The sequence below is a fragment of the Centruroides sculpturatus genome, unplaced genomic scaffold (assembly GCF_000671375.1).
Source record: "Centruroides sculpturatus isolate CEXI.00-Female unplaced genomic scaffold, Cexi_2.0 scaffold152, whole genome shotgun sequence".
Taxonomy (NCBI): domain Eukaryota; kingdom Metazoa; phylum Arthropoda; class Arachnida; order Scorpiones; family Buthidae; genus Centruroides; species Centruroides sculpturatus.
Genome location: NW_019384348.1, coordinates 60,366 through 83,769, shown reverse-complemented (window position 1 = coordinate 83,769; position 23,404 = coordinate 60,366). Strand labels below are relative to the sequence as shown.

The 23,404-nt window shown below is 30.6% G+C and overlaps 2 protein-coding genes and 1 long non-coding RNA gene across 11 annotated transcripts in view; 2 read left to right on the top strand and 1 right to left on the bottom strand.

The window, feature by feature from the left end:
• Nucleotides 1-11,826, top strand: part of LOC111636673 (disheveled-associated activator of morphogenesis 1-like) — a 76,552-nt gene extending 64,726 nt beyond the window's left edge. For all 7 annotated transcript variants that reach the window (XM_023381997.1, XM_023381966.1, XM_023381981.1 and 4 more), the window contains 7 exons: nucleotides 2,379-2,467; nucleotides 2,571-2,785; nucleotides 2,872-2,933; nucleotides 6,534-6,594; nucleotides 7,979-8,110; nucleotides 8,206-8,376; nucleotides 10,429-11,826. In XM_023381997.1, coding sequence (XP_023237765.1) covers nucleotides 2,379-2,467; nucleotides 2,571-2,785; nucleotides 2,872-2,933; nucleotides 6,534-6,594; nucleotides 7,979-8,110; nucleotides 8,206-8,376; nucleotides 10,429-10,764 — 1,066 coding nt within the window. In that variant the 3' untranslated portion in view covers nucleotides 10,765-11,826. The remainder of the gene's footprint in view (nucleotides 1-2,378; nucleotides 2,468-2,570; nucleotides 2,786-2,871; nucleotides 2,934-6,533; nucleotides 6,595-7,978; nucleotides 8,111-8,205; nucleotides 8,377-10,428) is intronic.
• LOC111636722 overlaps nucleotides 1-17,806 on the bottom strand; it is a 33,218-nt gene extending 15,412 nt beyond the window's left edge. For 2 of the 3 annotated variants that reach the window (XR_002758578.1, XR_002758575.1), the window contains exons 1-2: nucleotides 17,599-17,806; nucleotides 4,648-4,877 (exon numbers count right to left, since the gene is read on the bottom strand). This is a non-coding gene — a long non-coding RNA (uncharacterized LOC111636722). Of the gene's footprint in view, nucleotides 1-4,647; nucleotides 4,878-15,991; nucleotides 17,294-17,598 lie in introns of those variants that run through there. The other variant, XR_002758577.1, reaches the window with a different exon arrangement.
• A 2,031-nt stretch (nucleotides 17,807-19,837) lies between these two features.
• LOC111636549 (protein-cysteine N-palmitoyltransferase HHAT-like protein) overlaps nucleotides 19,838-23,404 on the top strand; it is a 14,021-nt gene continuing 10,454 nt past the window's right edge. The window contains exons 1-2 of the mRNA XM_023381832.1: nucleotides 19,838-20,220; nucleotides 20,303-20,403. Coding sequence (XP_023237600.1) covers nucleotides 20,322-20,403 — 82 coding nt within the window. The 5' untranslated portion in view covers nucleotides 19,838-20,220; nucleotides 20,303-20,321. The remainder of the gene's footprint in view (nucleotides 20,221-20,302; nucleotides 20,404-23,404) is intronic.

Below are 23,404 nucleotides of genomic sequence, written 5' to 3'. Positions count from 1 at the left end.
TAATGTTATCGAGTTAGTGTTGTTTGTTTATATTTATTTATAACTTGAAACATGCACAAAATAAAAAAAGTAATAATATTAGTCATATGTATTCACAATTTATAATTACAAAGATCAGCACACGTACACCTATTCGTTCGAGAATCGTCGCAAACATCTGACCCTGCCTATCCTTTTTAAGCGCTCGTCTTTACTCTTTCCTTTCTCTTTCCTCCATCTCTCTAGTTCACGTATGCCTATGCATACATCATAATACGCGCTCACGATACTTTCGATTTGTCACTTTTCCATTGTAGTTTTACCATTTTATAATTATGTGACTCATAGCCTGGTGATAACGGAGAAAAGAGACAGACAGGACGTCGATATAAGTCACAGTTATGATTTCACAGATTCAAGACAGCTTGATAGCCCGAACGGCCCCAGGCTTTCGCCCGTGCATGCTAAGTGACTTTCATTACAAGCATTTAGCTTTCCGAAGTCTATGACAACAATTATTTGGCATTGACGGGCGCGAATTTCGTGCCAATAAGCTGCCTCGACTTGTTCGATTATGTTATCAACTCAATTTCATATTTATTTTCACATTTTCACTTTGCGGTCCTTCTCTCTTCTTTTTCCGTTATTTACAAGTGTAAGTTATTTGATATCATCATTTATCACATACTTCCATGACACTCTTGTCTGTCAGCTACAACTGCCAAGAATTAATGCGATTGGCGAAGCGTAGTGACAGCGGGCCAATAGAGAACAGGATCCTTGCCATAATGCGGTTTGCGCGCCAATTTTCGTACGTGCGTTAATCAAGCCGAATAGTTTGGCCGAATATTCGGCTATTCGGCCACCCTCCTGGCCGAATATTCGGTATTCAGCCTGAGGCCGAATATACTATTCGTTACAACACTAATAATAAATTTTCTTGTATTTGTTGTGTACTAATGTATTATAATAAGGTCTTGTTTTATATGGGTTTGATAGTAAGGATTTGTATTTCTGTAGATAATAATTGACAGTGGTGCACTCAGGATTTAATTTTAGGGAGAACAGAGTTGAACAGATAAAAAAAATTTTTTTTATGGGAATTCAACAAAATTCTCACCTTATGTGTCTGCTAATTCATAAGTAGTGTGGAGATAGAAGACACATCATAATATAAATAAAATGAATTTTAATTAAGAAAAGATTTTGCAAAATTTTCTAGTGTTTGTTTTCCTTTTTTTTGGAAGGTCCTAAGGCCCCTTGGCCTCCCTCTGGGTGCACCATTGATGATTGATTAATGCCACTGAATCTGATTCTTAAATTTGATATAAGTTTGAGGTATGAAAGATAGAGAAGTATGGTTTAGCAAACCATACTTCTCTAGCTTTCAAACAGGGAGAAGTACTAAATGATATTCACTGTGGTGAATACTATGATTTGCATGTAGTTTTTCTCAAATAGTGTGCCATTACTCAATAAGATAAACTAAAAAAAATTTTTCTGTATATTCAGAAACAATAGACTAAAATGTTATTCATTATAGCAAACACATAAGTGAAATGTTTTAAGCATGTTTTAATGTTTTTGTGTTAAATGTAAATAGCTTCATAAGTGTCTAGGCAATCATCTGAAACTACAGGGTGTCATAAAAGAAACATTTTTCCATTTTGTTTTTAAATAAATTTTAATAAAACATTATATATATATTGAAAGATTGAATAAACTTTTTTATTAGTAGTTTATTCAATCTTTCTAATTATATTTATATGTGGATGTGGAATACATATGACTGTCAAATAAGAACTGACATAACTTTAAAAAAAAGTGATAGTAAAACAAAATGGTAATACTTCTTTTATGACACACTGTACTTAGAGTGGAGCATAAATTTATGTGGAATTTAATTTTATGCAGTATCTGATGACATACAACCTCATATAAACAAGAGTATAATATATTTACTACATCTCCTTATAACTGTTATTGGATTTTACATTGTTTTGTTTTCTTAGCATGATGAAGTGAAATTGAATAGACACAAGGCAGTTTTTTTACATTATTTATTCATTGTAAACAGTTGGTTAAAGAGTGGTACCAGAGACCCGAAATGCAAATCGACCAATGAATAAATAAAGAATATAAAAAAACTGCTTTGTGTCTATTCAATTGAACTTCAGCATGCTAAGGAAGCAAAGTATATAGGAAGACATGGTTTCAAATTTAATAAGAAGATTTTACATTGTTATTATTTATATTAATTTAGGACCAAATATGTAATATCATTTAGATTTAACTTTTACAGATCTTAAAAATATATAAATACCTTACATGAGTTTATTATATATTACACCTGTTTTTCAGCATGATTTTGAAAATAAATTTTTTGTTTTTCTTAATAGAATAGTCCATTATGAACAGAGAATTAGAACACTCTTTTGTAAAAAGAAGTTTCAAGAAAGAATTAGTGACTGTAAACCAAAAATTGAAGGTTACAAATTTTTTTCATAAAGTTAAAAGTTAATATTTTAAAAAAATTTTATTTATTATATAGCGTTGTTATTAAATTACTTTATTAAAATAAATTATTTCAGCTGTGTTAGAAGCTTCAAAAGAAGTACAAAGAAGTAAAAGATTAAGAAAACTCTTAGAATTAGTATTAGCAATTGGTAATTACATGAATAGAGGTCAAAGAGGAAATGCAATTGGTTTTAGAATTGCTAGTCTTAATAGAATAGCAGACACCAAATCAAGTATAAATCGCAATCTGACTTTATTACATTTCATTATTGGTACAATTGAGAAAAAGGTAAATATTTTAAAATTTTGTCAGAAAAAATAATCACTTCAAAAAATTTTTTGTATTTCATTTATGGTATTCTTTTAAAATTTTAGTTTAGAGATGTTATTAAACTGGAAGAAGACATACCTCATGTTCGAGATGCTGCAAAAGTCAAGTAAGTTTCATTGAAATACTTTGTTCAAATAAAGTTTTTTAATACTATACTTAGTTTTACAAAGAAAACAGATAAAGTAGTAGTTTTTTACACAGATTCATGTACAATATCAGAAATTCAAGACATTAATACACTCCTCAAAAATGAAATTGCAACACTACAAAGGAATGCAGATAGCCACATGCAAATTGCAGGACTGGTAGATGTGACAGAGATATGCAAATGATTAAAAAACAAAGATATGCAACATACACCTGTGTATTCAATAACGAATGTGGTCCCCAGAGGCAGCTTTACAGGCTGCTATCGGATAACGCATGCTATCAATGAGACAATTAGTGGTTGCCTGAGGTATTCCTTGCCAAGCTGCGTCCACTTTGGTAGTGCTACACTTGTCCAAAGCTGTCATTCCTCCACAGACAAAAGCAGGATTCATCTGTAAACAAAACCTGATGCCATTCAGTGGTCCATTGGCAATGATGACAACACCATGCCAGGTGTGCAGCCCTGTGTCAAGTGGTTAATGACACCTTGGTTGCTGTGTGATCAGCTTGACTTCATGCAACCTGTTGTAAATGGTTTGGGTGGACACAGATGCATCTATTGATAATGACAGGTGGCTCCAGATGTCGTGCTGTGGTGGATGGGTCCTGATGAACCATTCAGCAAATCTGCTGGATGTGTGCTCTGTTATGTGCTAGTGCAATCCATTCCCTCTTCGGAGTGTTTGCAGATGTTAAATCATGTCACACATTACTGGATGTACTCAATTCATGCTTAATACGCATGGCAACTGTGTGCATTGACACACCAAGGTTGCACAGTTCCACAACATGGCTTTGCTTTCCAACCATTAACTGGTGGTACTCAGCTTGCTGTCATCCCTGAGGCATTTTTTATGCTTCTTTGAAAGTTCAGCAGTTGCAAACTATCTCTGATAGCATTTATGGCCCTAGCCTAGCTGGCTTCTGGTCTTTATAGCTTTAAAACTGGGTACCACAGGACCTGATGTGTATGCAAACTTAATCATTTGCATATCTCTGTCACCTCTACCGTTCCTGCAATTTGCATGCAGCTACATACATTCCTTTGTGCACCAGATTTTGTTGTTTGCGTGCTGCATTACAAAGCCACTTGAATTTCTTGTTTAGTTTATCTCTTTCATCTCGTGCAAATTTCGATGCCATGCTGTGAATCTTTCCAAGTTGGTCGTAGAGTGAAACAGGGTCACAAGACTTGGCAAATTGCAGATGGGCAACATATTTAAAGTGAAACACAAATCATTGGCGGATTCCTTTGTGGTATTGCAATTTCACTTTTGAGGAGTGTAGTTTATTAATAAGTGGTAAAGATATGAAATCATACTCTAGAAGAGATGTAAATTTAAATAAATTTTTATTAATTAAAAAAACTGTAGGATCTTAAGACAAGAATTTTTAAAAATAATTATACAATAAGGAATTTACCTCTAAAATTAAAATTTGCAAAAAGGGATTTACATATTTTTATAAGAAATCAAAGTTCAAATCTGATTTATCAAAATTAGTGATTTTTCATTACTAATTTAGATTGTATCTTAATTCTGATTTTTAATCAGAATAACTGAAATATTTAGATCAAACTTATTTAAAAATAGGAAGTTAGAAATTAGTTATACAGAAAAGAGCAACCTGAGTGAGAACTTGATTGAGAAGGAACAAAAAGAAATTCATACCTTTAGATACAGATTTTTTTCACTGTTTGGTCCATTGATTGTCACTCCAATTGGTCTCAGTTTCTTGTTCATACTTTCCAATTGGTCTTTTACCTGTTTCTAGGGAAAATTTGAGACCAACTCAGGTCACAGGAGAGGTTGACATCAACATTTAGTCCAATGCCAAATTCTGATTCCATCTGCGGGTTGTTGATCTTAGGATTTGAGTTCTTTATTGACATTCTGATGTTCTACAAATTATAATAAAAACAAATAATAAAAAGAGTAAAAATAAATAATCAAAAAATTTTTTGAGCAAATTTAGAGAAGATTCAGACCCTGTCTGGAGCCTCACAAATGGTATATTCATCATCATAACAGCAAATATTATTGTAGATCATTTGGCATTAAATAAAAATAGAATTATGTTATAAATTAAATTCAATATACTGGATGATCCAGAAGTTTTTTGACATAGCAGTCACTTGCAATGCCAAGAATGCAAAATTTTCTTTAGTTTGTTTTATGCAACAACAAACTGAGTTTCAATTTAGTATAGGTTTTTTGGTCTTTTTTATGTATGCATGTATTTATTATTAATACATATTTATTTACATATTGCATAAATGGCTGTTTATGTCAAAGAACTTCTGAATTACCCAATACATTTGTTTATTATTAAGTACAGTACAGTATATATTTTTGTATTAAATATATCAAATTTAATATTAAAATATTGAATTCTTGGGTTTATATTTTTTTTTTATAAGCTTTTATATTTTTATTACATAAATTCATTGATAATTTAATAAGTTAAAACTATATACAATTGATTCCACTTAATTGGGACACATTGGGACTAATTAAGTGGCTGCCCCAATTAAACAAACTAATAATAAATTCTAAAATAAAATGTAATATGTAGGTAAATAAATAAGTAGGTAAAAATAATAATTAGGTACCTATTTTAATGCTTTATTAAACCAAAATACAGAAATTATTTGTACTATAAATTTGCCAAACTCACAATAATAGATAACTGATTCGCATCATGCTAGTGTTGCCAAATATAATATTAGTAGTGATGTACACAAGGGTTGACTGTTCGATTTGTTCCTGATCAAATGATTTTTCCTTTTAAGTTAAAACATGTTCTAACTAAAAAGGAAGAAAGGAAAGGGTTTGTCCAAAAGCCACCTTACAGTCTTGCTTTGAACACAGTTTCCTTTACTTGAAGATGGGCCACTTCGGCAGGAGTGTCCATAGAATCTGCCAGCTCTGATGCTGGTCTCAATGATTGGATGGCTGCTGTTCGAACCTAGATGTAATTATGCACACAATACCTTCCAAGGAAACTCTTGCTGTCTTCCAACTCAGTTGAGAGACCTTGAAAAATTGTCCAGGGATCTTTGTCCCTTCGCTTTTTAAAGGATCGTCCGGTCCAACCAGAGCAGGGCCAGTAGCTCGCATGCAGATCCATTTCAGACAGGATCCCCATGTGATACGTCCCGCTATGGTGACCCCCTCCAGAAAAACTGAACTGCCTGAGTGAAAGACAAAATTGCTTTGTCTCTGCCAATTATTACGCTTACACGACATTAGTGTACATAGTGTCTACATATTTTCAGAAGATCCCTAAAATATATCAAAACTTGCTAAATTCCTTTTCTGCTACTGTCCAAATTAAGCAAAAAGTTTTCCCAATTAAGCAATTAAATTACGTATTAATTTATTAGTTTGGTTTCCGTTCTTTGGGATTTGGTCCAATAAAGCGACTGCCCTGAATAACTGGTAGCCCAGTTAAATGGAATCGACTGTATTAGCAATATTAAACTAGTTCATTACAGTTATTTATTTTAATGATTTTATAATATATTATTTAAATTAACAAATTTTATAATTTTTAGTTTAACTGAATTAACAAAAGAAATTCAATGTATGAAATCTGGTTTACAAGAAGTTCAAATGGTAAATGTGTTTTTGATAATTATTAGTATATTAATTTAAGTAATTAAAATTTTTAATGACATATTTTAAGGCTGTAAATATAATCATGAAACAAATAAATTAAAATTAAACAGAATTACAAGATTGGATCAAATAAAAATCAATTTATCATTTATATCAAAACCAATCATCAGTTTCCACTGTAGGATTTGATCATATGATGTATGGCACTCCTTATATCATTTTGTTGCTAATATTATAAGTAGCATCATTGTTTCAGGAGCAATTTCAAAAATGGCAGCTCCAATATACAGCTATTTGAAGAGTAATGTGATCTGTTGTAAGATTTTTGAATATAAAAGGTATGAAACCAGCTGACATTCTTTGGAGAATGTCTATAGTTTATGGCAGTGCCTGTTTAGATAAGAGTGAAGTGTGAATGATGTATAATGGCATCAAAAAGTAGAAAAACTGATAATTATGATTGTAGTTTTTATGTAATATCTATATCATATAATAACCTTCTGCAATATTGTCTGAAACCAACAATAATGACAAAAAGAGAATTTGTTACTCTCCAGATAATGTTTATCTGCACATGATGAAATAACTATTACAATTATTCAAAAACTGTATCTTGAGGTCTTACCTCATCCAGTATACTTTTTAGATTTTACTTCCAGAGCTTTCTATTTTTTAGCTCACTAAATGAAATGGTATTTCAGCCATATTATTTAGGATTTCAATCAAATTTCTTGTGTTACCAAAAAAGTTCTTCTCACAAAGGATTAAGTTATTGGTCAAATTTGGAAGAAGTTGTGAATAGAAGAGACTATGTTGAAAAATAAAAATATTCAGTGATCTTGTTTTAGTTATATGAGAAATAAAGTTATTCTTCTAGTTTTTATTTGACCCTACTTCATAAAATAAATTGCTAACTATCAATAAATCTACAAGAACTGATTGCCATATTTTATAATAAAAGATTAAATCAAACATGTTATATATTTTATGATCAAGAATTACACGTGATGATTGGAAATTCTAATTATTTTGAAGTGCTCGGGTCTCATAACCAGTGTTCTAGAATTTGGTGCTCTCTTTCAATGTTGATTAATTAAATTAACCAAAAATGTTTGTTTATATATGGATTAAATGACAAACACTAAAAAAATTTAGTTTTTTTGTAATAAAAGATAGTTGATTAATTTTTCATTTCTAATATTTTAAATGTTTTCATTATTATTATAATGAGATTCAATTTTTAAGCATTATTTTATTCTGCAATAAGCCATTGTTAGAACAAGAAGAAATACTACTTTGCATTAGTGGAGTTAATATATGCAAAAGAAAAACTTTTTCAATGATAGAAACATATAATATAAATTGTATTCAATAATTGCAGGAATTAGAATTTCATCGAAGTCATCCTCAGCAGTCAGGAGATAAATTCATTCCAGTAATGAAAGAATTTATAACTAGTGCAACATACAGATTTTCTGAATTAGAAGATAGTTTTCAAGATATGAAACAAAGGGTATTGGAAATATTTTAATTATTTTATTTTAAAATTTAGAACTTTGTGAAAAATAAAATAGTTAATAATTTTAATAATTATATTTTTTTATTCAGTATGAAACTGTGGTTAAAATGTTTGGAGAAGATCCTTGTCAAATACAACCAGATGAATTTTTTGGAATTTTCGATTCCTTTTTACTTTCATTTAGTGAAGCTCGCCAAGACAATGTTACTTTTCAAAGAAAAAAAGATGAAGAAGAGAAAAGAGCAAAACAAGAAGCTGAGGTATTTACTAATATTTTTTAGTTGTTTCATGTTATAGCATTTAAGTTTGTTGCAGGGGCCAGGGTCTTGGTCTTCCACAGCCAACCTATTGTGGCAGTCTGCAACCCAAAAAACTTTTTGAGTTAATCTTTATTTTACTACAAACAGCATTTTGATAGACTGCTTTATTTTTTAAAATAGAATTTTTTAATAATGTAGATCTTTTTCTGATACCTTGTATATATAGTTATATTTATGCCCATAGAATATACAGTAAAACTTTGTTAAGAAGTTCTGCATTATAAGTTTTTCCATGTAAGAAGTTTAATTTCAGTCTGAATTTTTTCTCCATAGGAATTGTGAAAATTTTTCCTGTATAAAATGTTCCCATTTAAGAAAATTTCCTGCTTAAGTATACTGAAATCCTTGTCCATAACTAGAAAATGGATTTGCATAAGAAGTTTTTCAACTTCATCATATGAAAAATTCTATACATTTTAATTGCATATTGAAAAAGAATGTACAGAATTTTGTCATTATGTATACAAGTTTGAGCTACTTTGAATATGAATTTACAATTTTTCAGAACTTTTTGTTTGCGTTAGCTATACTTCAAGTAAACAGCAAGTTCTGACAAAGGCTTTCAATACATGGATGATACTAAAACTTGCTTAAAACTTAACAGTATGATATTTGTAGATCTGTAATTTGTTTGTATAAATCTTAAATGTGTTTTTTCTCCTCACATAACAAAACTAATGAAGCAGGCTATATTAAGGCTGATTGTAATCTCTTTGGTTATGCATGTAATATCCAGAAGATGGTGTTAAAAATATATCCTCTTCACCCCAAATTAGTAGTATCTTGCCCCCTGTACATTATACTTTTCTGTTAGCAATAGAGTCATGCTATTCATCTATCTAACTCCTTTCAAGGGAATATTTTTGAATTGAAATAACATAATTTCCGGTTTGCTTCAGAAGTCACGTTAGTTATATATAGTTAATCGAGGCCTCCTGCCCATAAGCTTTGTGTCTGTTCCTTGAGGCCATTATGAAACCATTGAAACTGACGCCATCCATCATGAAAGGATTAGCCAACACGGCATTGGCTATCTACACCTCTGACCCCGACATCAATGTGGAATTCTGCAAAGCACGCCTCTTACATAACCCTTCCAGGCAACCTTTTCTCAAACATCTTGAGCAAGTTGAAATATATAAGGCCACCTGCAAAAAAATTGCTATTAATTTTTGTGATGTTGACTCCTTCCCCACAGCATGGAAGTCGTTCTTCGAACTATAAATCTTATTATCTTCCCCTTCTGTTTCTCTCGTCTTATATCACCTCCCCTCTGTGTTTGGTAATCCCTATTTGTTTCAGCATTTGGCGATTAGTTTGCCTGATGATACTTGTTCAAGACAGGCAAAAACATTTGCACTTGTTATAAAAATTTGCTGGTTTATAGGTTTAGTGTGTTTTAATTCTAACTTTTTCATGAAAATGTCTTCTGCAAGTTCTAAAATGTCACAATAAGCAGACTTAATTGCATTTGAACTGCTAAATCTTTCTCTAGACAATGTTTAATTACAATCACCCACTCTACCTCTATTATATATATATATCTTATATATTACAATGATATTTGCATAAGATATAATGTATTCAACACAGAAACAAACAAAATAATGTAAAGTAAAGCCTAGTGTCTATCAAAAAAAGCACTTCATCATGCAATACAAATAAAAATAACAGTTATCATTTTTTTCAAAATAAAATTGATTTTTATTGGATTTAAGTAGTAAAAATTTTAAAAGTTTTATATAAAAAAAACTATTCACATTAGCAATTGGATTACTTTTATCATATTTTGAAGCTTCAATTTAAATATAATGATGATAATTGACATATATTATTTTAAATATATATTTTTTTCATTTGAGAGAGGGATTTTCAAATATTCTTTAGGAAATACCTTGTTTTGATTTTTCTTATATTTTTAAAGTTATATCTTATTTTATAAATTAAACAAATGTATAAGTTATTTTTTTTCTATTTATAATATATTTCTAGCGTAAAAGTAGCAGCAACAGTGGTGATAAGTCCAGTAAAGAGAGTGCTTTGAAAGGAGTGAATGGACTAAAGAATGGTGCTATTAATGGAATAAGAAGTATTAAAAGTTCAGATAAAGGTGAATTTGATGACTTGATATCTGCATTACGTACTGGTGATGTCTTTGGTGATGATTTCGCTAAGTATAGGCGCAATAAAAAGAGAGGAAGTCAGCCGTCTCCACTTCAATCTGTTGGTCTGAATGGTGAAAGTGGACAATGGAGAACAGTCCACCTTGCAAGAGAATCAAGTCGAGAAAGAATTCTTGGTTCCCCTGGTCACAACACTATGGGTTAAACAAATAGTTTATTATAATATAAAAAATCGGTAATATAAATATTATTGACCCTAAAAAATGCCAATAGAAAAATTACAGATGAAACATCAGTGACTGTAGCTGATGTTTTATTTTTAACCATCTAATCTCATTGAAAATAATCAAAGATTCATATACGTGAGCTTGGAGTGGAAAGTATATTATTGGCCATACTCATTTAATTCATTACGTCTGATATCCAAGATGTATCTTGGATCAAAAAATGTGGGTCACTATTAACAAGTGCCATATACAATTGGCCATTTTTTTGTAATATAGACTGAAGAATTTCTGTTTAAGTTGATTGTATCAAAAAAACAAAAAAATAAAAGTTGCTTAAAGGAATTATAAAGTTTGTTCAAAACAGAATTGAGTTCAAGGAAGTTTTACTAAACCATCGTAGCATTGATGTTCCTGTAGAGTGATAAATTGTGTGACCATAATGTTCCACCCAGAATAATGTTACTAGTAAATAAAAAAGAAAAAACAGGAGGAATGGAGTGTAAATGTTAAAATTAGATAGGTGGCTGAAAGTCATAGTACAAAATAACAGGAATTCCAAATTTGTATACTGCCTGTACATTTTAAAATGTATTATTGCAGTTGTAATTCTTAAAAATATTTCTTATGAATATGTATGTCTTCACATAAGTTGTAGATGCTATATATATAAAAATATATATATAAAAGGGAAATGCATTGCAAAAATTTTTGTTGCTCTATGCAAAATAGAACAACTTTGCCAATTTGATATAATTAATGTCATAAACTGAATTGTTTTGATAAGGAAAATTTATAATGAATGATTTTGCAGTTTTTAATAGATTGATAATTTTTGTAATATTGAAGATAAAAAAACGAGACTTTTTTATGTTTCTTGTGATATTTATATGATGATATTAGTATATAAATGAAGTCATTATAAATGTGTTTTACACTTTTGTACTGTATATTTCTAAATTTTCAATAATTGGGTGGGAAGGCTATCAATTCATTCCTTTTTCTTTTGTTTTTTTTAAATAATTAATTAAATAATTAGCAATCTGACTTTATTATCAATTTTCTTAGTTATCAAATTTGAAATGTTACTTAAATTTATTTAATGATTTAAATAAAAAAAAAAATTTGTTGCAATTCTGCCAATATTTATTTTTTTTATAAATTTACAATACTTTTTGTAAAAAAATAATTTTTGTTNTAATTAATTTATTAAATATTTTGTTATTATATTAAAGTATGTATATAATAGGTATTTATAAAATATATATAAATATATAATTTTAATTTAGTGAATCTTCTGATCATCATTGGCCTTCCTACCCTATCATTTTCTACTAAAGAAATCATAAAATGTTTTTGTGGAGATTAATTTTTTTATAACAAACTTTTGTACATTACTTTTTTATATATGTTATTGTCTGTAATTCTTATGCAGTGAACAAATCAGCTCTTTGTATTCATATAATTTTTTATATTGCTGCTGCCATTGCAGTGTGCACTGTGTTGTAGTGTAAGGTGCTATTATATTCTTTAGTATTTAAAGTATTTATAAAAGGAAAAAAATGATTCAGGAAATTATTGCCTCTGTCCTATATCAAATGTTATGTAATGAATGTCGAGTAACACTACAGTTGGGAACAAAAAATGAAAAAAGCAGTGTTGTGCTCCGTATTGTCGACATATCCAACCACAAATCATGTCCTTTTTAATCAATTTGTGCCATGTTGCATGTTTACTCCTATATATAATCATCTAATGTACATGTCAATTTGGCAACATTGCTATTAAACAGATTGAAGCAAGACTTTTTGAATTAATTTTTTACAATCATTAGACTACAATATGTGCAATTTTATCTACAAAAGTTTATTGTATTGTAAAAAAGATGCTGCTTTGTGAACTGTCCCGACATTTTCTATTGAACCTATCAGTATTATTTTGAAATTCCATCTATTTCATTATATTTTTATGTGCTTAATGAGTCTCGTACAGTTTTTTTTTAAGCAAGAATATTCCAAATTGACATAGATATATTGTAATCACTTGCACAATTATTATTTATTTATAGGTAGAACCTGTGTTTTCAACAGTTTTTGTTTTCATCTGCAATATAAACACCATCTATTAATTTTATAAAATTGAAGCAATCCCATAACTTATGTCCAAAATTTCATTAAATCATGACCATATTTTCTGTACATTTTGTATAGGTAAATTTTCTTCATAATTCGATTTTTCAATAATGAAGTTTTTGTCTGAAGAATTCTATGAAGTTTTCCAAATTAAAGATTAGCAATTCCATTTTTAATTAATTGTTTTATGTAAATTCTACTACAATTAGGAAATTTATTTCGTACTGATATTATTTGAAGTAACATAAATTATCGTTGGAAAATTACAGTTTATGTATTCACCTATTTTTTACATCATAAATGAATCAATAAAAGCCTGTTGTGGAAAAATCCTAGTTTGTTTTTCCTTTATTCAGCAAATTTTAATATACACTACAGGGAACTCTATATTAAAATTCTACTTAAATTTTCTATTTCACTGCAGTTTATATTTCTAATGTATGTAGACTAAAAAATAGCCACGAAAGCATTCCAAGGGTTCAAAAAAAAATAATTAAAATATTTAGCTAACGTATATGTATTTGCAATTAAAATCTTTGTTTTATTATATGATACTTCTTAAAACTGGATATTATTATAAGTGAAATATAGTCAAAACAAATGAGCAAATTTTTTTTCAAGCATCCAGTGCTTATAAAATAACTAGAAAGTCTGACTTTAACTCATGCAAATCATTGTTAATTGATTTAACAGTTAAGTCATTCTATTCTTAGAAATAACACTTTAATTGAGATTTATGAATTATATATATTTATATAAATATATGTGCTATAACTTATATATTTCTATATATATATATATAGAAATTTTCTGTAGTTTCAGAACATTAAAATGTATAATAATCATTTCAATAATTTAAAAACTCAATTATAATATTGTGAATAATGAAAACAATAAAAGTTATGATTTTCAAAGTCAAAAATGGCTAAACATACAGTGTATATATATAGTGGGTGATCGGTTAATCAACATAATTACTTCCAAGACTGTTTGTTATCCGATTATCAATTTACCATAGGTTTTTATGGGAATTTGATTAATTCGTTCTGGAGACTGCAAAAAATAAAAAAATATACATTTCTTTACTGTTTATTTATATGTAATAGTAAAAATACACATACAGTGGTGCCTCGTATAATGTACGCCTCAAATAACGGACGCTGTGAACAACGGACTTTCTGTTTGGCCGTTACATGACTCGAGCAACGGACTTTCTGCAAACAAGTGCAAATAATGTTTCCACTCTTTTGCCATTGCCAATGACAATCTGCTAATTTTATAATATATTAGTATTATTAGAATATATTATTAGTATATCTGAAGTACAGAGCTCCCGTTGGGATTCAGCTTGCTCCCTTGTTTATTACATACATCATCTCAGTGCAGAGTATTTACATTTATTCAAGTGTTGTGCAAATCATGGCTTCTAAAAAAACAGAAAGGTTATTTCAATTGAAACAAAGCAAGAAATCATCAGAAGGAGTGAAAGTTGACAAAAACGTCCTTGTCAAATGGGGAAAGGTTCAACAGTTTACCAACACTCATTATCCAAACAAAGCTGAGGCCAACAGGATCAATGATCTCTACAATGACACCCTTGCCCGTCATTTCCAACAGATGTTGAAGAAGAGAGAAACAGACCACCTTGGACATGTTTTTCAAGAAGCCAGCTGCCAAAAAACAAAGGATGGAACAAGAGGAGCTGACCCTGCAAGCTCCAATAGCCTCTCCCGAATCTGACTCAGATTAAAAAAACAATAAAAAGAGACCTGCTGCAATGTGTAAAAAGTCTGTATCTGTATGAATGTATGAAGAAAGTATTCCTCCACCTCCTCCTCACAACATCTGACTACCTGGCATAATTGGTGACTGCTCCATTTTCATTTTTTTTATGGTACAGTATGGTTATTTTATGCTGTGGAACGAATTATATGTTTTAACATGTATTTCTATGGGAAAATGCATTTTGTATAACGGACTTTTCACTTAACGGATGTGCACCTGGAACGGATTAAGTACGTTATACAAGGCACCACTGTATATGCAGTCTTGCATTTTTATTAGTCATGGTTTTTCCGTTTGTGGAGGTTAAAGAATCTGTCCAATGTCAATTGATTTTCTCTTTTCTTCAGGATTTTTTGGAAGTAATAGCATTGTATTTGTAGAGATTCCCAACCCCATTAACCTTATTCTGGTTTGGATGCCACTTGGATGATCATTGCTCTGACATCCCTGGAGTTCTTCTGTTGTCAGATCAGTTTCAGGTTCCATTATGAGCTCTAAAATGCTTTTTATTTCTCAGATGTGATTTTCATTACTCCATTAGCAGCTTGAGACTTCTTGATATATCTTTCATAGCTAAGATTGTGCCTACTGTAGACCTGTTCATACTGCCTAGCAACATCAGACATTTTGTGTCCACTTTCTACCTTGGCTATTATCTCTTACTCGGTTTCTATGGTGAGCACAGTTCTTAACACTCCTTTTTTTTAGACTCCATAATATTATCAGTTTCTTTTTTAAATAAAAAATTCAGAAAAGCACTTACAAAAATTCAGAGAACAGAAATCAACTAGCCTACAAAAAATTATTTAAATGCAAGGCCCAGATGAAATTCGAAATTTGGTATTAAAACATTAACAAATATCCAATGGGACAGTTAAACTTTCACCTTTCATAAATAAACCCTGACACAAAACTTAACAAGTGTCCGTCCAACAGTCTTGCAAAGACTATAAAAAATTATTTGTCAGAAAGGTAAACTAAAAGCTGGAATTACAAAGGAGAGTTTCAAAATTCGGAGGGATACTATCCAATTGGTATCGGGTTGAGCTCAATGTTGATGTCTCCCATGCTCTGAAAGGATTCGAATTGTTACCTGAAGACAAGGGAAAATCAATCAGTATTCGTTATTTTCCGTCACTTCTTTTTATGTTTGTTCATTAAAGTGTTCGTTGTCCGACCATAAAAATCTTTCACAAAAGTGTTCGTTATCCAATTTGTTCGCTATCCAAACTGTTCATTAACCGATCATCCACTGTATATCATTGGTTTACTTATCCAGATACAGTAATACCTCAGTTTTTGTTGACTTCGGTTATTGTCGATTTTTCACAAAAAATTTGTCTTGGTTTTCGTTGGTTGTCTCAGATTTCTTTGGCATGCTGATGTGACCTTACTGCCAATTTTGTGAAAACAAAGGGCAATCCACGCATTTTCCTGCTCAGTGTGGCGTTGTTTCTCGTTGTGTGAGAATTACCTCCCCTTATGTTTAGTCAAACAACTCCTTTATGACAGCCAGATGGCCGAGTGGTCATAGGTGGCAGCCTACTGCTCTGGGGGACCCAGGATCTAATGCGCATGGATCGAAAAATCCCCAGGAATTTTTCAGGAGTGGACCATCCAGATATGTAGGGCCCCATCACTCACCCCAGCCGCTACCCCGTTGTGGGCCTGGAAGAACCCATAATGAGCTTGCTAAAAGAGGCCCTTTTAGTGCCCACAGGGCAGAAAGAGTTTAAAAAAGCCAAACAATTCCATTGTTTCCTTCCCTTTTAGCTTCATCATGGGACCAATGAAAGTTTCCACAGCCAGCAGCTTTTTGAATATCATGTTAAACGTTCATTTATTATTTACATTAGTCTTTTATATTCATTTTATATTAATTTCTTATCGTTTTCAGTATTAAACACTCTATTTACTCTTTATAAAATGTGTTTTTGGTATGTATTTTGGAGTGTCTAGAACAAATTAATTGAATTTACATTGATTCATATGGAAATAATTGCCTCGGTTTTCGTCGGTTTCAGATTTCACCGATTGTTTTCAGACGGATTATCGACGAAAACCGAGGTATCACTGTTTATCAAAGCCGCTTTACCAGGCAATGCGCACATTTATACGACATTCATGACGTCACAATAAAGGAGTATTTACACATTCGGCGCGGCAAGGAAAAGCGGATATACCATGACGCCTCGTCTCGCCACACAGAAACCCTATTGGCTAGACTTCGAACAGATACGGCCCCCCTGAACAACTTCCTCTATTCTCGACGCCAAAGCGCCTCGCCAAACTGCCCCCACTGTGGCTCGTCAGAAACTTCCGCACACTATTGGCTTGTCTGCCCGAAATACACACGGGCCCGCCAAGAGCTAGGCCGTCTTTTAACCTTGGACCTCACGATCGTCCGCACCTTAACTCCGATATACTGGCCTCATACAGACCTTCCTCCCCGCCAACGTATCGAAATCTTGGAGCGTTTCGTTCACCGCACCAACCGCTTCACCTAAATTCCAAGCGGAGTAATTCGGAGAAAAAGCCAATAGGCTAGAGTCTCCATATTAATAAGAAAGAAAGAAGAAGAAGAAGGAAAAGCGGCAGAATGACGTCACTTCTTCTCGGCGCAGAAGTTGATTTTGTGCGTGCCACAAGTCTGTTGAATTTATATTTCGCAGAGACCGTCGCCAAGACGTGTTTCTATCAGCCAATAGCAGTTCGTCTGGTAGTCACGTCAGAAAATACAATCACGTGGTGTTTTAATGGCGGAAAGTTCGACGAGGTTAACTGAGATAACTAACATCAGAATAAAGAGGAAAGGATAATAAATTTAACACAAATTTTACACAAATAATCATATATAATTTAATTCAAAGAACAAAAAAAAAAAAAAACGAATCTTACTCGAAATAGTATTCTTTATCGAGAGTTCTTAATCGAGGAATAAGCGTATTTTGTACGCCAGTTCTTTATCGATCCAAGAAAATATCTCTAATCCAATATCTTCGTTCGAATCTTCGACAAAATCTTCTGGCTAAATAAAGCAAGCCGTACAAAAAATTTGTAAACACGTGGATAGTGGCAGTGTCAGTATCGTTCGCCATCTTGAATACTGAACGCATGCGCCGAAATGTAAGCGGATTGCCGCTGTATGGTTGTGCTGCCGCGCGGCGAAGATGCGTTTGCGATACAGCTTTTCCTTGCCGCGCTGCATGTGTGCATCCTTCTTAAAACTGTCCATGTGATATTGAGCGCAAGATCATATTAGTCGTATGGAAGTCATAATATAAATCTTGTTTTCAGCATTCACGAAGCACAAGTGTAAGTTTATACAACTAGAATTTTACAGCAGAAATTTAAATACCAGTCGGCCCCATAACACTGTTGATAATTACGTACTATATGAGTTCCATGTTGTACGAGTCACTTAGATTTTACAAATACGTGTGCCGGGCTGTGAACGGCTTACGTATTTGTAAAATCTAAATGACTCGTACAACATGGAATTCATATAAAACGGAATTATCAACAGTGTTATAGGGGGGTCGACTGTATATAAAATTACTGTCGTTTACTGTTTCCAGATTTGGAAACAATATAATTCAATTAATATTTAGAATTTTAGCAATTTTCTATGTTTATTATCTATCAATTTTTCTGTTACATTGTAATTTGTAAATATTGAGTGCATCGTTTTTAAAACTTATTTAAAAATATTTATTAATTTATAAAATATAACTTTAAAGTTATTTTAAAAGCATTTAAATTGCGTTTATGATTAGAAATAGCTTTCAATTCTGTTACCATACTAAAAATTTATTTTCAGTAAAAGAAAAAGAGGAAGGCCGTACAATGCAATTCGTTCTAGAAGGCTGTTCGAGTACAAAATGAATTTGCTTTATAAGGAATAATATAAATTAGATGAATCCCTTCTAGACCCTAAAAATACACTTAAAATGCATTTTAACTAGAATGTAACAAATTTTGCAAGATGTTTACAAACCAAGCATACATAAACCATAAAAACAAACAAATAACCAGGCCATACACAATACAGAGTGGCAAAATGCTCCTATTAATTTAATTGGGTGAACAGAAAACTTTTGCGTACTTTTAATAGCTGTCGTTTCTTATCACGTGTGATTTAATTTTAACAGTTGTAAAATTACTGTGAATTTACTAGTACTGTACAGTAAATCTACTGTACTTGTGAAAAAACTCCAAAAAAAAAAAAAAAAATTAAATACAGTAATTGTTTGTCGCCAAGCTTTGCCTTCTCCTGGAAAATTTTCTGCGGACGTTCATGATATAACGCTGCAGAAACTAAAAATATCTGTAATATGTATGGGGAAGATGCACCTAAGCTTCAAACATGTTAATTAAGTGTGGTTTTAAAAGTTTAGAAATTTTGAACTAAAAGTTACATATCGGAAGCGCGCTCAAAAACTATCGACAAAGAAAATTTGTAAGAAGAAATTGTTAAAAATCGACGAAAAAACTCGTGAACTTGCAACAAATCTTAATGTGCCACAAGCACGTATTGTTTAGCCGAATGGCTGAGCGGCCAAGGTGGCAGCCTATTGCTCTGGGCCCGGGATAGAATCCGGACGGGTCGAAAAATCCCCAGGAATTTTTCAGGGATGGTAATGTCTGGGCTCCGTTTCTCACCACCCGGCAGCCCCATTCTGGGCCTGGCCAAATCCATAATGGGCTTGCTAAAAGAGGTCCTCTTAGTGCCCACAGAGCGGAAAGAGTTTAAAAAAGGGGGGGGGGACACTCTAGGTTTTCATTTTGTTTTAAGCTAGTTACTCATTTTTATCATAAAAAATTTTTTATGGATGAAAAAATTAAAGTTAAAATAGAAATGTTTGTATTAACCGAAAATTTGTTTTAGCAGATGGTTAGTTCTGTCGAATACCTAGCGATGTTTTTTTCCCCCGAACACGTGTTCGAATGACGAATTGTTCGAGTTCGGAGCAGTTCGAGTAGATACAACTGTGTAATATTTAATATGTAATATAATTATTAATTAACGAGAAATTATCTACGTCTTGTTTTGCTTTTAGCAATCAATCAAAATAAATTCTTTTGAAAATATTTTTAGTTGAAATGTGAGAGATGGCGCTGCTAAAAAATCATCGTGTTTTCCACGTGATGACAAGAATTTAAAATAATTTCATCTTTCAGTTGATTTATAAGTTAGATTCTAAGAAAAAAAAAAAAAAGCTAATTCATCATAGTTACCCTGCGAAATTTAGAATATTCTTAATGAACATTACAGTTGGCATTAAATAATTTCAGTACTTTGTGTGTGTTAAGGACTTAATCACGTGTTTTTTTTAATGCGATTTGTAACATTATGAAGTTAAGACAACTAAATAAAGAATTATTTTGCGTTTAATAGATATAGATTATGTAATAGATAAGGAATTGCTACGTAATGTGAATTCTAAATAAACAAGAAATATTATCAACTTTCATAATTATGACCTTATAAAGTATTGGCTTGTTATGCTACTCTTTATGGTAATTATTTTTAATATAAAGTATTGATTATTCAGCTCTGCCTTTGCAGATAATTGAATAGAAAAGTATTGATTTTTTTTAGTTTAGAATATATATGAAGAATGAAACTTGAAATTTTTTATTGGATTATTTGGTCAGGAAGTTGCTGTTATTCTCTTTATTGTTTCAGTAAAGAATCATCAAGTATGTATTCAATGCTATTTCTGAAATTTTGTAATATTAATAAAATTTTTTTATTATATAATTATTGGTTTTTTAACAATTACAAATTATATTTTAGAATGATTGTTTCAAATTTGACACAATATATTAAAGTAGTTAAAATAAATAAATCATTAACACTCAAACATTTAATTATGATGAGAAAATGTTAATTAAACATTTTGACTAATTAGACATTTTGCAGAATACAACTGTTACAAATAGAAAATTCTTAAATGGAAGTTTGCAAATTTCTATATTTGAACATATTTAAATACATAGCTTGGATACAAGACACCTACATCAGCATACATCAAATTCCGGCTATGGATTCCTTATATCAAAACGTTCGAAATTCCATTCTCTACAATCTCCCAAATTTTTAAAACGTCATTCTGATACACCCTGTATATCATTAATTTATAGATCAATAAATAAATAAACTTTTAAAAAATAACTGAAATTCAATCAGTTTTAGATCCCGTTTTCACTGATTCTGAAATGTATCCCTGGTTGCATTGTAAATGATATGGTCTGCTTATTGAAGTAATAGAAAAAAGGATATACAATACTTTATTTAAATATTTAAACATTTTTATCTTCTTTGAGATATTACAGGAAAAACAGCTTGTGGAATTAATATTAAAAATTTCATATTATGTTTCTAGTTACTGTTTAAAGAATGCTTTAGAAATAACTAATGTAACAAACTTCAAAAACTATTATGCAACTTCAAACACAACTGACTACTAGATTTATTGAAGTATTTTTATTCACAAAACTATCAAATTATTATCAGACTAGTCTTGTAATAGCCTGATAATAATTTGGCAGTTTGAATAGAAGCAAAATAACTTGTTATACTTCAATAAAGTTAATTTATTAATAGTTAATAAAAATAATTTAATATAGAAATGAGTTGTGGAATGAACTCAAATATATCTGGCAACATTAAATGTTTCTTATTGAGTACTCAAATTTCATAAATAGTATGAAATTTTCTTATATCTTAGCAGAAATAAAAATTATACTTGTACACATAGAAAATAAAATTACACAGTTAGTCATTTCTATCACCAATTTTTTGATAAGTATTTTGATAGGGAAGCTAATAGAAAGTTAGTTTGTCAGATGTTTTTAATTGCAAGATACTAAATATATACAGGATGAGTAAAAAGTTGATTTGCATCCTTTTCATTCCAAAAGTACTGACAATATATTAATTTTCTTAATGTAATTATGTAGGAAAATCATTTAATAAATAAATATGTACATACTGTCTTTTGCCATTAATATACCTTAATTCTAATATACACAATTACTTTCAACATTGTGTAAATGTCCTCCTCAGATGAAAATATAAAGTATTTTAAGAACAAAAATGTAACTAATTTATTAACCAGTTTTAAATAGGAGTTCTTAATTGAATTTCACACTTTCAGGACAAGTTTAGAACAAAATTTATAAAGTTGTTTCTGAACATAAGAAAATCAATGTGATGTGAATATGAGACAATGTATAAAAGGACAAAATTTTATATAATGTTGAAAGTACTTTTGTGCATCAGAATTAAGGTATATTAATGCCAAAAGACAGTATGTATATATTTATTAATTGTACTCATTTGGCATCATTTTTAAGTGTTTATCAATTTATTAACTTGTAGGAAATCATGTAGGCAGAATTGGATGATCTATTTGATGGCCTTGAATTGTAACTTTTTAATGAACACAGATAATGTAAAAGTTTCGATGGCAAAGTTAAAGAGCATCATAGTTGTATCAAAAAACTGGATGTGAATATTAAAATCAACTCCAAAAAACCAGAAATCCAATAAAAAGGCAAAATTTATTACTGCAACAACATTTTTAACCATCTTTGATGGTCAACATCAGGTTTTGAAATGAACATAAAATACAGAACAAAAAATACAAAATTTGAAGATATTGGAACTTGTTAAATTCAAGCTTAATTAAGGATCTGGTTACATGCATAGTAAAGTAGCCTAAAATTACATTAAATAATAAAAATAAAAATATGAATATAAAGGTGTTAAACCCACAGTTATATATTAAAGCCAAACTATTGCCAGATTATTTGAGCAATGTTACNGGCAAAATTTATTATTACAGCAAACATTTTTGATTATCTTTGACAGTCATCATTAGGTTTTGAAATGGAACATAGAATATAGAGCAAAAAAAATACAAAATTTGAAAGATATTGGAACTTGTTAAATTTAAGCATAAGGAGCTGGTGACATGTCTGGTAGAGTAGCCTAAAATTACATTAAATAATAACATTACAAATAATAATTACATTAATAAGTGACTAAAATATATGAAATAAATAAAAACATAAGAGAAAAAAATAAGATATAAAAATTAAATAAATAGGTAACAAAAACTGAGAATATCAACATTAAAAACTTCAAATAATTCTTCCCAAGCATGTGATACAGATGCTATGTCCTTAAAGTTAACTGCAGTGCTTCTCATGGTAGTCTTATAGAATTCCAGGCTTTCTAAATATTTAAGATGTGCTGGAACAGAGATGTGATATAGTAGGTGTTCCTCATCAAAAGATATCTCAAATTGTTGTCATAGGCAAATACTACAAGTGCTATTGTGCATAAACACTTTTTACTGTGTTGACATGTTCCTTGATGCTAGTATTCAATGATCTGTATGTTGCTCCAATATATTCATATTGTTAATGCATCCTGTTCTTGTGTATAGGAATGATGTAGATTCCTGGTAGTTTCTCCTTACAAGGATCTTTATCATTTCTAAGTATGGACAAGATAATTGGACTCCTTTTAAAAGAAGTAAGGCTACATGAGAGGCACTACAGTCAACTTTAAAGACACAGCATCTGTATTACGTGCTTGGAAAGCATTATTTGAAGTTTTTAATGTTGATATTCTCAGTTTTTATTATCTATTTATTTAATTTTTATTTATTACTTTAAGTATAACGAGAAT